The sequence below is a fragment of the Ornithodoros turicata genome, unplaced genomic scaffold (genome assembly GCF_037126465.1).
Source record: "Ornithodoros turicata isolate Travis unplaced genomic scaffold, ASM3712646v1 ctg00001316.1, whole genome shotgun sequence".
NCBI lineage: Eukaryota > Metazoa > Arthropoda > Arachnida > Ixodida > Argasidae > Ornithodoros > Ornithodoros turicata.
This window is the reverse complement of record NW_026999549.1, coordinates 27903-43284: the sequence shown is the minus strand read 5'-3', so window position 1 is coordinate 43284 and position 15382 is coordinate 27903. Positions and strand designations below refer to the sequence as shown.

General features: G+C 46.6%; 1 protein-coding gene and 1 long non-coding RNA gene across 3 annotated transcripts; both read right to left on the bottom strand.

The window, feature by feature from the left end:
- Positions 1 to 676: 676 nt before the first annotated feature.
- On the bottom strand, positions 677 to 1360 carry LOC135376826 (uncharacterized). The gene has a single exon (XM_064609282.1). It carries the CDS (start codon positions 1358 to 1360, stop codon positions 677 to 679), a length of 684 nt encoding a protein of 227 aa, XP_064465352.1.
- A 12987-nt stretch (positions 1361 to 14347) lies between these two features.
- LOC135376822 (uncharacterized) lies at positions 14348 to 14967 on the bottom strand. 2 transcript variants are annotated; one of them, XR_010417878.1, is made up of 3 exons: positions 14739 to 14967; positions 14591 to 14681; positions 14348 to 14385 (listed from the first exon to the last, which is right to left on the bottom strand). It is a non-coding gene; the product is annotated as an uncharacterized LOC135376822 (long non-coding RNA). The 2 variants fall into 2 exon arrangements; XR_010417877.1 differs by lacking the exon at positions 14348 to 14385 and adding an exon at positions 14433 to 14530.
- Positions 14968 to 15382: the final 415 nt, after the last annotated feature.

Here is a 15382-nt window from a genome sequence, read left to right as displayed (position 1 = left end):
GGAGTGTGTTTAGACGGTCTTCAAGTAGATCTGCCATTTTTTGCTGCTCACACTTGCGTCGAAGCTTACGGCATGTGACACAGCGATCGATCATGGCGCTTATGCATCTTTTTCCGCTGATAATCCAGAAGCCAGCGGCTCTAACAGCCCCTTCCGTGAAGTGCCTTCCCTGATGCTTGACGACCTTTTCATGACTGTGCCGAAGCAGTAGTAAACCCACGTGGTGCCGACCGGGAACAATGAGCGGGTGTTTTTCTTCCTCGTTCAAGTTTGCATTCCGTAAGCGCCCACCAACTCTTAACAGGTCGTCGTTGCCGATGTAAGGATCGAGCTTCCACAGAGAGTGTTTGGTTGAGAAGTGTTTTCGTTAAGGTACGTCCGTGCGAAGCCGAACGATGATCTCTGCGAATTCCTCGTGTTGGACACAGCGCAGGATGACCTTTTTAGCATACGCTAGTTCTTCCGCAGTCCGAGGTTTGTTGGAATGGTGCTATCCGTGACAAGTGGGTGATGGGTTGAGAAGCGATCGAGCGATGTGTAGGAGACTCGCTAAGGCCCTTACAAGTGACGTTCATGACGAAAAGCGCTTGAAGCGGTGGGCACCCAGTTGTTGGTTCATCATGAAAGTCGCAGAGACGGAGACTTGTGGCCGTATATGTGGTCCTCAGGGTTCTGGTCAGTCGGGACGTAGTGCCACTGTTCGGGTTTCGTGGGCCTCCTTATTTTGTTGACGCGATTGCTGACAGACGTAGAAGGGCCTCGACTGGTTACAGATGTACCCAAGCGCGACCTTGCTGTCCGTGTAGTACCTGACGTCTTTGATGCGAACATCGATTTCGTTGACCACCAGCTCAGCGATTTCGATGGCAAGCACAGCGGCACATAGCTCCAACCTCGGGATGGTTTGTTCAGGCTGCGGTGCCAGCTTCGCTTTGCCGAACACAAACCCCACGTGAGGCGTCCCCTTGGAATCTGTAACCCTGATGTAGGCCACAGCGGCTATTATCTTCTCTGAAGCGTCGGAGGACACACAGATCTCTCGTCGACGATCATTGGTGGCGGATTCAGCAACGTACCGGCGTGGTATCTCGAGTCGCTGAAGGGCGCGCAGCGAGTCCTTCCATGTTTGCCATTCGTCGTCCAGTACGAGAGGGGCATCACAGTCTATGGCGCATGAAGTTAGCTCCCTAAGCAGGAGTCTGCCCTGTACGGTTACCGGAGCTGTCATTCCCAAAGGGTCGTAAAGGCTGTTCACGGTCGACAGCACGCCCCGCCTTGTGCTCGGAGTGTCCCTTGCAGGCACACTGAAGGTGAATGTATCGGCCCTCAAATTCCAGCTTAGACCGAGACTCCGCTGCATGGGTAAGTTCCCGCCGCTTAGGTCCAAGTTTTTTTAGGTCGTTTGTGTAGTCTTCCGATGGGAAGGCATCCATGACGCCAACCGAATTTGAAGCAATCTTATGGAGGCGTAAGTTGGCACCCATCAACATCTTTTGCGTCCTTTTCAGGGGTTCGATGGCTTCGTTTTCGGTTGACAGAGATATGAGGCCGTTGTCCACGTAAAAGTCTCTTTCGTCAAAGCGCCGGACGTCGGCTCCGAATTCCGTCTCTGCTTCTTGTGCGGTTTTTCTCAAACCGTATGTCGCAATGGCTGGAGAACACGTGCTTCCGAAGACGTGCAAGCTCATTCTGTACTCGGTAACTTTGCTGCTGGTATCGTTATCACGGAATCAAAGAAACCGCACGTAGTCCCTGTCCTCTTTACGTTCATGCACAAATGGAATGTTATGCCTCTAGTTCAATGTTGGTGCAGCAGTTTGAGACGATATGCATTTTAGAAACGTTACGATTATGTTGCTCAGACAATCTTTCACGTGCTGCAGTGAGGGAACATTACCGTTAGTGTGACCATTATGGGGAGAATTAACTCAGTCTGTGAGAAACATATTCTGGAAGAGCACTGCGGACGCACTATGGGAGATGGCTATGAACAAAAGGATCGAGACGAGAACAACATAATCTCAAAGAAAATTAATCTGACCGAGAAGTTGAAATTAATTACAATCCATTCTCACGCATATCTGAATGCGCGCTGACCCTCGACATGGCGTTCTTCCGTGCCATAAGTGCGACCACAGCCCACATCCTCGCGTGGCGTATAGTGGTTCGAATGATCGCCTACCGTGTAAAGACTGGGAGGCAACAGGGGTTCGAATCCTGACTGTGCTGTCAGCGGTTTCCCCAGGGCTTCCCGGTAGGCTTTGCAGACGAATGTCGGTACCATTCCCCTGAAGTCTGCTCAGGAGCAGGACGATTACTGAATATGTGAGCACACTCTGCTCACTTGCACATATATCACCAAGACTATATTCTCCTCCGGTGTTGCTTTTGTTACGTCGCTACACTGTACAATAACTGGTCATTGGCAATGTTGCATTAACATTGCAATATCACAGTTTTTGAGGAGTTGTTTCTGTAATATTGTTGCGAAATAACGAGCAATATCACATCAGCATTGCAATGTCACATTTTTCTAATGTTATCTCAATAGCATTGATGCAGCATAACGAAAGCTGCCATTAGCAACAAAACATCAATATTGCATGGCAATATTGGTGTGATATCACTGCAAAAATTTGTGCTGACTGGGTATGTCTTCTCCCGAAATTTGTTTTTTATTAAGCAAAGATATCTCATTCTGCTTCAAAACAAGAGTTTTTTTTTTCCCCCTGGCTTTTTAAACTCTTTTTGAAGAAAGGATTCGCAAGATTCGTGGATTAGAAGAACCTTCCTTGAATTCGGAATCGGATTTGAGAAATTGTGGATTCGTCCCATCTCGACTTTATTCGAACCAAAAATGGTTGTCAGCGGCTTGCGGCCCGTATAGAGGGTGAAATGGCGTCCCCACAAATTCTCATGAAATTTCTTCACGCCGTAAATAATCGTTAATGCCTCTCGCTCAATCTGAGCGTATTCTTCTCGATAGGGGAGAGAGTCTTCGAAGCGCGTACAACCGGGCGCTCCTTTCCATCGATGTTGTGAAAAATGACTGCTCCCAGTCCCTCCGAAGATACGTCAGTTGCGAGAAACAGTGGCTTCGATGGGTCGTAGTGGGCGAGTGACTCAGGCGCAGAAAGTTTACGTTTGACGATCTCCAAGGCTTCGACACATTCAGGTGACCATTTCCAGCGAGTATCCTTCCGGAGAAGCTCGTGAAACGGTGTACAGATATCTGCGAGCCAAGGTATGTACCGGTTGTAGTGCTGTATCAAGCCTAACAATGCTCGCAGTTCTGGCACGTTAGTTGGTTCGGGTATATCCAGTATGGCAGAATTTGTTTTCGGTGAGGGCCGAAAACCTCCCTTCGAGACGATCTGCCCCAAGTACTCGACCTCGGTCCCGAAAAACGCTGACTTTTCTTTCTTTAGTGTGAAACCAAAGTCACTGAGGCGCTGGAACACTTTCTCTAGGTTGGACAGATGATGTTCAAACGTAGTGCCGGTGACGATTATGTCGTCCAAATAACATGCTACGTAGTCCAACCCAGCAGTCACTTGCTCCATTACTCTTTGAAAAATAGCAGGTGCCGAAGCTATACCAAAAGGCATCCTATGGAACTGGGACAGACCCTTGTGCGTGTTGACGACGAGCACTTCCTTTGCATCATCGTCCAGCTCCATCTGCATATAAGCTTCGGATAGATCAAGCTTTGAGAAAATAACGCCTCCATTTAGCATGGCAAACAACTCCTCTGGACCAGGAAGAGGATATTGAGCGATGTCCATCTGGGGATTCACTGTCACGCAGAAATCTCCACAAACACGTACAGAGCCATTTGGTTTGGGTACGACGACGATGAGCGCAGTCCAAGCGGAAGCTTCAACGGGCGAACTCCATTATTGACTTTGCGCTCCAAATCTTGCTTCACGGCAGTACGGATGGCGAGGGGTATAGGCCGTGAATTGAAGAACTTGGGGTGACTATCCGGCTTGAACTGAAGATGAACCTTTGTCGTAGTGCACCTCCCAAGACCATCTCGGAACACGCCTGGATGCTTCTGGAGCAATGTTTCAGGAATTTTCCCTGGGTCTGCAACAGTGTTGGTGACACCCACGAACATCTTGTTCAGATCAATCATCAGGGCAGAAGTCCACGTTCTCCCTAATATGTTGACTGTGGGCGCTTCCGTGATGATGGCTTCCAACGAAAACAGATGATCCCTCGAACGGACATATAGAAAACTCCTTCCAAGAACTTTGATTGGGTTCTGGTTGAAACAGTGTAGACTATAAGATACGGGTTCAAGTTCTGGACTACCAAGCACGTGGACCGGTTCAGCAACGTTGCCTGTGATCCCGTGTCGCCTTGTAGGGTAACCTTGGTGCCAAGTATCTCACAGGAGTATCGCAAGGAGAACTTCACGTCACCATTATCCACGGAGAATACATTCGATATGGTAACAGTCTGCACTTTTCTTCTTGACGACTTGTTTTTGGACTTTGCGAAGTGCGTCCTGTGTGCGTACACATGCTGACAATGTGTCCTCGCTTGCCACAGTCGTGATACGATTCCTGGCGAAAACGGCAGTTTGCCTCATCGTTGTTGAAATTCCCACAGCGAAAACATTTTCCTGTAGTTCTAGTTGACTGGGAGACCTTTGCCACTACCAGGGAGCCCATATCACGGGATCCTGCTTCAGCTGCTAGCGAGCTTCCGGCAAGCCGTAAAGCAATCTCAATGGTGAGATTCTTCTCGAGTACAAGCTTCGCTGAATACGCTGATCTCGTATGCCGACTATGAAGGCTGTCAGATGAACAGGCACGTATGTCTGCTTCGGTTTCGTATTCAAAAGTCGCATGTATGGCTCGTAGGCGGTTCAGAAAATCCTTCACGGGCTCGTTTTCTTCCTGTCGAGTCGAGAATAGTTTTGCCCTTTCGAACCTCTTCGGGGCAAAGTGTTCATCTAGTGTCTTGACCACGTCTTCGAATGGAACGTCTGTGACGTCCCTCGGCTGGAGGAGATGGTACAACCGCTTCAAAACGGCCGCATCCAAGGACGAAATGAGTATACCTCTCTTGTCCATAACAGCAGTTACTCGCGCAACTAGCAAAGCGGCTCTGAATTGTATGCAATAAAGCTTTCACTCGTCCCTTTCCGGATCAGAAATTCCAGGCCTCTCAAAACGAAGTACCGTAGAATGCTGGTCGGGCTGATCCTGGTGACCTCCGGCATTTGAACTGGTGGCCATTCTCAGACTCGGCAAAAGAAGAATCGCTCGTCGCCAATTTGTAGTAGTGTACCTAGACTCGCAGAGAGCTAGAGCCACAGAGAACATAACCGTTTATTTCTCGTCCCACGTACGTCTTCATCAGCTTCATCATCTTGCTCGTGCTCAGTCCACTACATTATCTACAGATGATAAGCGCCTTCTGGCACGAGTATTCCTTGACGTGTTTCTTTCGGAGGCCGGGGCTTGTGGTACCCTGTGCCAGTTCGCTGTTCAGTAAACCATTAGTTGAAAGTCAACACCTGTACAGTGTGTCTCTCGTTGTCTTCGTCGTGTTTGCGCGTTTTTCTCACTCATTAATAATTCTCAACTAACCCAACAGCCCTAGCTTCTACGTCTATGGTAACCTGTAACCTGGTCTAGTAATGGCTGAGAACTAACGGTAGAAAGGCGTCACCAGTGAGTTAGAAGAGACTAGCGATGCTCTAGCCTTCATTCTGTAGACACATTGATGATACCTTGCTAGCAGACCAAGTGCTCCTCACGGCTCCCTACAAGCTCCTAAGGTTGTGTAAGGCCACTGCACCGGAGAGACAAGTGTAGCAAAAAGTGTGCAAAGAAGCACAGGGATCCATTTGTTCAGTGCATTAACAATGTTGTATGTTTCCCCTTTCGTGTGGCGAAAGTTATGTTGGCGAGACGGGGAGATATTTGAACGATAGGCTCAGGGAACACAACAATAACGTTAGAAACGGGAAGGAAGGATGGCTCGCTCTTCACTGTAAGTCATGCGGCTGCAAACCAACACTTCGACACAGCAAGATGCTAGCAAGATCTATCAACAAGGCCACCCGTGAGATTACCGAGGCAGAAAGATTAGATAAACTCAGCAAGTTGTGCTTCAGTACCCCTTCAGTGATGCTCTGTCTCATATAGAACTAGGTTTTGTTAGATTTTCTTAGATTTCTCGCCTCTTCCCCGTAAATAAGACGGCGTATATAAGACGGAGCATTGTTTGTCTCATTGTTTGTCTTTGTCCTTTTAGCGCTTTTAACCTGTTTGTATCTTTCGTACAAATCCATGAAAAGGCTAGGCCCGCGGCAGAAGCATTCATTTTGTGCACACATGATGCGGTACTGACATTACCTGTTACGTCGCGTTATCAGTTCCGCACCATTCGACAACAATTCCAACCATTCCGACAAGCTGCCTAACCATTCTGGATGTAAAGTACAACGTCAGGATCGCATACATGGCGGTTCAATTAGATGTAACAACAGCCGTCATTGTTGGGAAGCGCAATGCACAGCAATACGACAAATTATGCTCTCCAAATTATCTTGCCTTAACTCCCCCACAGTCCCTCATAACCTGGGTCGAACATTTTTTGTATAACCGTGAACAAGCAACAACAATAAACAGCACATTAGCGAGTTCGTTCGTACGTTCGGTTCGTTCTGGCCCGTCACCTCTGGGATACCCCAGGACTCAGTGTTTGGGCCCCTACTCTTTATCATTTACATTAGTGATCTTCCATCATGCGTTCACTCCAAATTTCGCCTTTTCGGCAGTGGCTGTGTTGTTAATCGCACAATTATATCTTCGTCCGACCAGTCCTCATTACAGTACAACCTTGATTCTATAGGCGAATAGTGCGGAGTGCTGTGAATAGTGCTGTTTAACGGAGCTCGATCTCATTGAATGTGTATTTGTTTGAATGTGCTTCTCGTGATCCCTTTTGTGGTGCCGCGCAGAGCCGATTGCACGCGAGTGTAAGACGCACCATGATGATGGCTATCAATAAAGGATTCTGGAATGGAATGTCTGGCTGAGCGGACACAACACCTTTCTCCTGTTTTAGCAACGTATTCTATATCTGGTTATACCACCATCCATTCTACATGATATCAATGTTTCGTGCTATATCTAACATCCAAATTATCTTGTAAGGAGCAAGGATCTTATCTATCATTTGCAGGCAAGCTAATAGCTCACTCGCATTTCTTCGCCGCAACTTGGTTTAGCACCTATTAATGTCAAACTTATTTCATACTTGCCTACACTACCGCCATTCGACCAGAACTAAAATACCCATCATCGGTATATGGGACCCTCATCAGACATACTTCACATGCCTCATCGAATCAGTACAAAACATGTGTCCGTTTCATCCTGTCAGATTATTCGATTCCATCAACTGTCACCTTCACGAAACACAACTTAGGTATCTCAAAGTTGTGTGACGGAATATTTTTTTTTTTAGATTTGGCCTCTATCACCTTTCCCCGCACATAGTTCAACATCTTTTCGTTCCATATCTCGGCGCATGGACCATACCTTCAAGGTATCTGTAGCTCCGACCAAAAGGCATCCTTTCCGTTAGCCGAAGTTGAGTGGAACGCCCTTCTCTAGTGCTTTGTTGATATTGTACTACTGATCCTGTCATTTTCTGCAGGCATTTTCATATTCACATACTCTGTCAATACGCAACTTCCTTAACCCTTATTTAACTTTGTATTGTATTTTGTACGAACACCAGCTCCCGTGGCGTAGTGGTTTGGATGACCACTTTCCACGCCGAGACTGGGAGGTGACAAGGGTTCGAATCCTAACACCGGCTCTGCTGTCTGAGGTTTTCCCTGGGTTTTCCGAAGACATTCCAAACGAATGTCGGCACAGTTCCTCCTGAAGTCGGCCCTGGACGCATACTAACCCCCCTGTTCCCCGCTCCTTCCTGCTGTCCTCTCTCGATCTGTCCACGTCTGTATGCGCTCATAGCCACAGTTGTTTCGCGGCGTTAACACGGAATTTAAAAATAAAATATTTTGTGTGAACGTTTCTCTAATACACGAGGTTATCTCTCATGTTATATTGTTTACTCAGTGTGAATTATAGTGTATTGATCTGTACACATCCATGTAATGACAACTATGGTCAGTTGGATTTACGAATAATAAATAAGTATCGTTCACGAAAAGCGATCAGATACTCTTGAATTCGCAAGGTAGCGCCACAGAAAGAATTTGTAGACCACTTACCCGAAGTTCTATGCGTATAGCTCGATGTCATGAGTGCAGCACAACACCAGACATCATCCCATGTCTTAAGTGTCTTGCCAAGGTGTCTTCTGCGGGTTGTAATCTTTAGGCTTATCATGCCAGAATTCTGAAAAAAGCCACACAGGAAACATTCAACGTCAGTACTCTTGAATGACCGTGAAAGTGAGGCTAAAATAAAGAAAACAAATATGTATGATGCCATTCTCTTAGCAATTCCTTAGCGGTTCGCTGGTTCTTGTACCTTTCTATGTACTATTACGAAACGCCACGACAAACGCGACTTCCATGTAAAAGGTGAGTTAGATAGAAAATCGGACAAAACAGCGCATATCTGTTACCTGAAAAGTGCGCTGACAATGTTCGTCAGAATGAAATCTGTCGCTTATGCTCGCGCATGTTCCAGGGACACTGCACTACACTATCACCCTGTATATACATCCGCTTTAACTTAACGAAGAAATAAAAATAACTGTAGTTGAAGGGAAATCAAATAAAAAATAGAAATGCTACTAATTATAGTGAACCGCTAACGTAGTGCAATGGAACAGTGAAAAGGACAAACGAAACGACAACCGCCAAATCGACAGGTCACGAGAAAGCCTGCGAAATGCTCGCAGCACTAACTGACCTCAAATGGTTTTTAAATTATCAAACGCAAACAAAGAAACAAATTCTATATTCACAATGTACAATGCTTGTGTGTGCAATACAATGTTTATCTTCCTTTATTTAAAGAGCAGAACGGGCATGAGCCATGCTTTGAATGTACAGGGTGTCCCAGCTAACTGCAAACATATTTTTTTTAAATACATATAACACTTTTTCCAAGATGAAATCAATTGCAATATAGCATATGCTGAAGGGCCCTCCCTAGGAGGGCATTAGCAAAGTCCAAAGGCAATGTCTTAATTAACTTTCAATAATTAACTTTTTAATTATAAAAGCTACAAAGTTGTCCCAATCAGAACATCTGTTCCTTTCGGTCACCTGATATCGTAGCCGTTTTCAGAGCAAAAATCCGTTCGATAGATCGCCCGCAAAAAATTAGTGAAGGAACGCCATTTTTTCTTTATTTTGTTTATTGCGCATCTTCCCAGACGCGTATTTCCTTCATCCCCAACGTGAGAGGGAAATGGAGTACAGTGCCGCCTCATGTGTCGAAGATGAGCTTTAACTTGCGGAAACAAAACAAAAGCAAATGTATCGGGTGACTCTACCGGAACTGGCCTTATCTTGGGTTGCATTTTCTGTTTCCTTTTGATCTTTTTCCAGGACGCGAGAGGCGATAGTGTGCTCTTTCTCCCTCTCACATTGGGGGTGAAGGAAAGACGCGTCTTCTAAGAAGCGCAATGAACAAAATAAAGAAAAAAAAGGCGTTCCTTCACGAATCTTTTGCGGGCGACCTATCGAACGGATTTTTGTTCTGAAAACGGCTACGATACCAGGTGACCGAAAAGAACAGATGTTCTCATCGGGACAACTTTGTAGCTTTTATAATTAAAAAGTTAATTAATGAAAGTTAATTAAGACATTGCCTTTCGACTTTGCTAATGCCCTCCTAGGGAGTGCCCTTCATCATATGCTATATTGCAATTGATTTCATGTTTAAAAAAGTTTTACATATATTCAAAAAAAATATGTTTGCAGTTAGCTGGGACACCCTGTATGGAATGTGGAACAGAATAGAATATATTGAATGTGGAATCTTGGGAGGCGCAGACGACAAAGTACAGAGACGAAGGCTCCACTAGAAACATCCCCTCCTAAGTGCAGCCCGTTCCTCTTTTGTGTTGTCCGTATGTTTCAACGGACACCAACAGACAGATATCGCCAGCTCATTTAGCCCAGTCCATAAGCTCGCGACGAACGGAACGTTCCTCTGCGAAGTCAAGACAAGTATCAGTGAGTCGCCGAATGTCTCAATGACTGCTAAACCTGGACAAGAAATTCATGCTCTCTCAACAAGGCATTCGCAATAGAAAACGCGATAAACTTAGTTTAATGCTGTTATAATAGTGGCAACGAGGGAAGTACGGACACTACAAGATGAATCAGGCAAGGCTTCCTGAATTCGTCCCAGGCCCAAAATTTCTCTTCGAGGCGAATGATGTGCAGGACGCGGCTAAGGAAATGGCTCTGTTGTTCACTTTTTGCGGCGAACAGACCTACGACAGGGTGCGAGACTCGCTGCATCCGCTCCTTCCGGCTCAAGTTCCGTATGACGACATAATCGAACGCCTGACCAGCCATTTTGAGACAGGTCCTTCTGAACTGCTAGGCCGCTGGCGCTTTCACAAAAGGGTTCAACTTCCTCAAGAGAATATCTCTGAATATGTCGACGCTTTGAGAGCTTTAGCTAAGGACTACAATTTCGGCAATGTTTTCGTTCCATTATCACCACCACTTGCCCCACCCACACGATCGCCTGCCACGGCGCACGGTGATTCCCCAGCGACCCAAACTGCAACAATGACCTCAGCGATCGCTTCACCGTCACAAGCAATGGTCTCTCCGGCTCCTACGAGCGCATAGATCCCGGCTTCCCGGCTTTGTATCCCGGCTTCGGCGAGAACAATTTTGCCATTGGAAGTGATGCTACGAGACAGGCTAATCTGTGGTCTATGGGAGGTGCACCTGCAGCAGCGTCTACTCTCCGAAAGGAATATCGCATTCAAAAAGGCGGTTGACACCGCGAAAGCCATGGAATCCACGGTTTCACAACAGGCAAGCATGCGCAGCAGGGAAGAAAACAAAGTGCTTCACACATCAGCAACCAGAGGCCAAACGAAGAACAAGGCCCCTAAGCCGTCCAAAAACTGTTACTGCTGTGACGGTGCGCAGAAAAAAAAAAAGAAAAACTGCCCTCACCGAAATGTCACTGTCAGTTCTGCAAGAAATTGGGGCATATTGAAAAAGCATTATTACCGGTATTATAACTTCCCGGTTATTAAGTTAAAGAAAAAATTTAGTACAGCGTAGTAAACCAGCCTCATCCTTCAGCCGAGCTTCGCATCGAACACAACACTGCGCGAGCGCAATCACTTCGTTGTCCTCCTCCTTGTGCACGTATATCTCAGTCTCTAACAAATTCAGTTTCGGAATTATTTCAAAGAATAATGCGAACCACGTCAAGCATTTCCCACAAAAAAACGTGCAATAAACGCGCTAATAAACTGGAAAAAGTATTTACCTTCGATGAACGGTGCACAGCCATCCGCACTGCACGTAAGGGCCCACGTGCCCGCATCACAAAAAATTGTAGCCACTCCCACCCATCTAGTGGTCAAGTGTTGCAACCTAGAAACAGATATTGAAGTAAGTAACTATTGCTAATAATACCTCTGGCGATAACTAAATCATTAATAAAAGCACAACAAAGATTGCCTTTCGCTAGGTAGCAGAAGAGCAGTTTTATTTTTCAGAGCTGTCTGTACAATGTGAGGATGACCCACAGACCCCACTAGAGTAGAGGAGAAGGGGAAGAGACAACAGTAAGAAAGATAATCGTCACGACGTCAAACGATGATGCGAGAGGAGGCTAAACATGCCCATAAACTTTATGTTGTGGATACCCCAGAAAACGCGAGGTTGCCCATGGATGAACGTAGCAGTAGCGCTTTTGTGATGCATGTTTTTCTTGTGTGTGCCCGTCAAAAGTGAGCTGAACGCCGTTAATAACTCCCACTAGAACTGTACATGTACTACTCATCAAAGCCGAAAATATTGCTGTCAAACGTCCCCGCTACGTGCCATTTAGCATCGCCATACGCTTTTGGAACTCACTTATAGCAGCGGTGTGTTGGTTTGATTTTGAAGACTTACAGAATCTCTGGCCATCCTACTCTAGCTTACGACACAGTAAACAGCTCAACTCTTCAATTACACTAACCACGAGGTCTGTCCGGACAAGAATTATTCCTTCATGTAACTACAGCATACATCGAGAATTTCTTCAGACATGTGGGTGTATGACCGAATTAATAATCGATAAATTTGCTGTAATCTTATCACCTAACACAAAAGCGTGTATTATAATATCGGCACCTACCTCCTTCTTTCATGAAGACAGCCAATCTACTAATACGCGACGAGCGCTTGCCACGGTATCGGCTACGCTACTCATCCGTGCCTTGCAGATGAATCGTTTCGTGCACAGCTTGCTGATACAGTTGATATAATAGACCACCATTGCTCACGCGCACAGATCGTTCTCTTCACTGCCCATGACCATGGGTCTGGACCCCCAGCAAACACGTATCGTTCACCGATTTTGATCTCAATGCCCACACCCGGATGAGACGATCCATGCGTCGTCCTTGCGAGCACCATCCGTGACTAAAACCTCTTGCTCCCACACCCATCCACCCGAGAGCAAAATGCGAGCATTTAAATCTTCAGGGCGAGGAGGTAATGCGAAACTGTGGTGACTGTATAAAATTACCTAACCATTTTGGCGTTGATGCGACTGCTACAATAGTATTACAGTTATTTGCTATGTTACCGCAACATTATTACGCAGAAACACATTGAGTTTAGGTCGCAGTGCACATACGTAACCGTCACCGCGGTACAGCGGCCAGCGTCCGCGAGGTTCAAACCAGTTCTGACCGGTGCCGTTGTGATCGTGCTCGTGTGGTGGCTGCCGCCCTTTTCGTCGTCGCCACGCTGGTGGAGGGATGTCAACCAACGGCAAGTGTCGGTTCCTTTAAATCTGTGTTACCTCTATTTTTCTGTGCCGGATAATCAGATTCATCAACTGCGCGTGCCCGACTGTAATTTGAACGATGTGGAGGTCGGATCGCACAGTCCGACGCAACGTCAGTGCTCGCGTGAATGAAAGCCTACTTGCTTTAGCTTGTGCCAGTGAAGGAGGTCCAAATGTCTCGAACACACGTTACAACCGTTCTCCGCAGCCTCCAGTACGTGAGGAGATCGTGCAGAAAAATTTCGGGACGTCTTCAGCCGGCAGGCCTAGTGAGAGCGGAGAGATCGCATTTGAAAGTGCTTTTGAACGCGCTGCTGACTTCTCGTCCCGTGAACAACTAAACGGTGACACTGACGTGGGGGAGACGAGGTGTATAGCAGAAAAGGTGCGCGAATGGAGTGTACCCAGTAAACCACCGATGTACCAAGGACGTCTACATGATGTTACCCTCAGGACGATGAAGACATCCTGAGGACATCCTAAAACATAATTTTGACATACTTGGGACGTACTCAGAACTGCCAAAATAACATCCGCGCACGTCCCAAGGAAGTCCATAGTACGTCAATGACGACCTTTTACGGACCTCTAGTGGACCTTTTTCCCGTGCCTTAGCCAGGCTTACTGGCGTTCTCTGAACATTACATCAACACCGCACAGCAGTGCGTATCAGTGGCACAAACAAGCAACATTAGATCAAACACTTTATTTCGTATGAAACTGAGCGTCATAGCATCGTATTACCTCACCAGGTATTATATCACAGCGTAACATGACCAGCATTTTTTTCGCATTATTATTGAGAACTTACATGTCTTTGAAAACATTATGTCCATGAACACAGACAGCATAGGTCCACAAGGGGAAAAACTTAAAGGTATATGCCCGGAATGTCCGAAGTGCGACGCTGAAACATATGTTGAAGCACTGGCATAACCGACGACCATGCTGCACTGTGTTTCGTACAACTGGAGATTTGCGATGTGTCCAGCTTGCATTTTGTGCGCAAAAATTAACGCTATCCAACTTCGGCTATATTCACTTTTCGCCACTGACTCCCTTCCCTGCCGCGTCATGTGAGCTTAACCTGCAAGAAATGTAATTTCAAAAACACTGCTACAGCAAAATGTCACTGTGAAGTGCGCATCGACGTATAAGCATACCTTTAGACACAGCGCTTATGGTTGCAGTCTGCAGTAGCCTAGCATTCTCCCTATCAACAGCCCTATTGCCTGCGAAGACGGGAAACGCATGGATAACCACGTAGTAGGAACGTGAATGCCTCGCACATTCACTACGAACCTTCAAAACGGGTAAAATCTTGAAAATGACGCGGGCGACGCCACTTGAGGATCCATAATTCACATTCATCCGCTACGACGTTTCCACACATCTGTAAAAGAGTCAACAAGGTACGACACATTGTACTTCCCTGCAAATTCTTTATTAAAATCACTCAGCATTTTTTACATACAGTGGCACAGCCGTAAAGCCGTGGAGCACATGACGAAGTTGCACGGGTGAAGCGTATGCCCAATCTGTTTCGCAGTAAACACAAGTCACCGAAGAGCTCTGAAACGCACTTTAGCGTAACTTACCTGATGTCTTTCAACATTTCTGTGACCTTCCCACGTCGTGAGTGTGCTGTCCCAACCGCGTTGTTCACCGCAATGAATACGTCGAAAGTATCTGAAATTCATAGATTAGACATTAGTAACGGGGCCACTGACGATGTTGCATCTTCACCTTGAAAAGTGCTGGTAGGGTCACGAGTACACTTAGCTGAAAGATAAAGCATAGGGTAATAGGAATCAAAAGGGTAATAATCACACTGCTAGCATAAAGTAATAGAACCCACACGCTAGGAATGATACCAAACAAAAGTTGCACGAATCGTACAAACATAGAACTAACCTTTAATCTAAGAAATCGCAAGGCTTCTGGACCTATCTTCCAGGGTGCACACATAAAAACACCCCCAGGCAACACTAGTAGGGCATAAAAACACATTCACAGCAGTCCAGGGCACCAGAGCAACGACGGAACGCGAGACAACGGGAGCCAGAAAAAGGCGTGCGAACGCAACGAAGCTTGCAAGCGAAATGGACGCCGCCCGCAGCGCAGAAATGGCAGAAACGGCAGGAAGGCCACCTGCCCGCCAGGCCATGCCCCAGCGCCCAGGCGCTCCTCGGAATGTAGCAAGGGAACAGAAAGTCGCGCGAAGACGGGACCAACGCTATCGGAAATAGGACGTTTTCCTCTTCAAAAACACATCTCAATCACCTTCCTACGCCAGCAAGAACCCGATATCGAAAAAAATGCCCCAGGCCCATGTATCAGAGAACCGCCGTTGCCACGGTGTTCTAACTCGAGAACCGAGAGGGATAGAA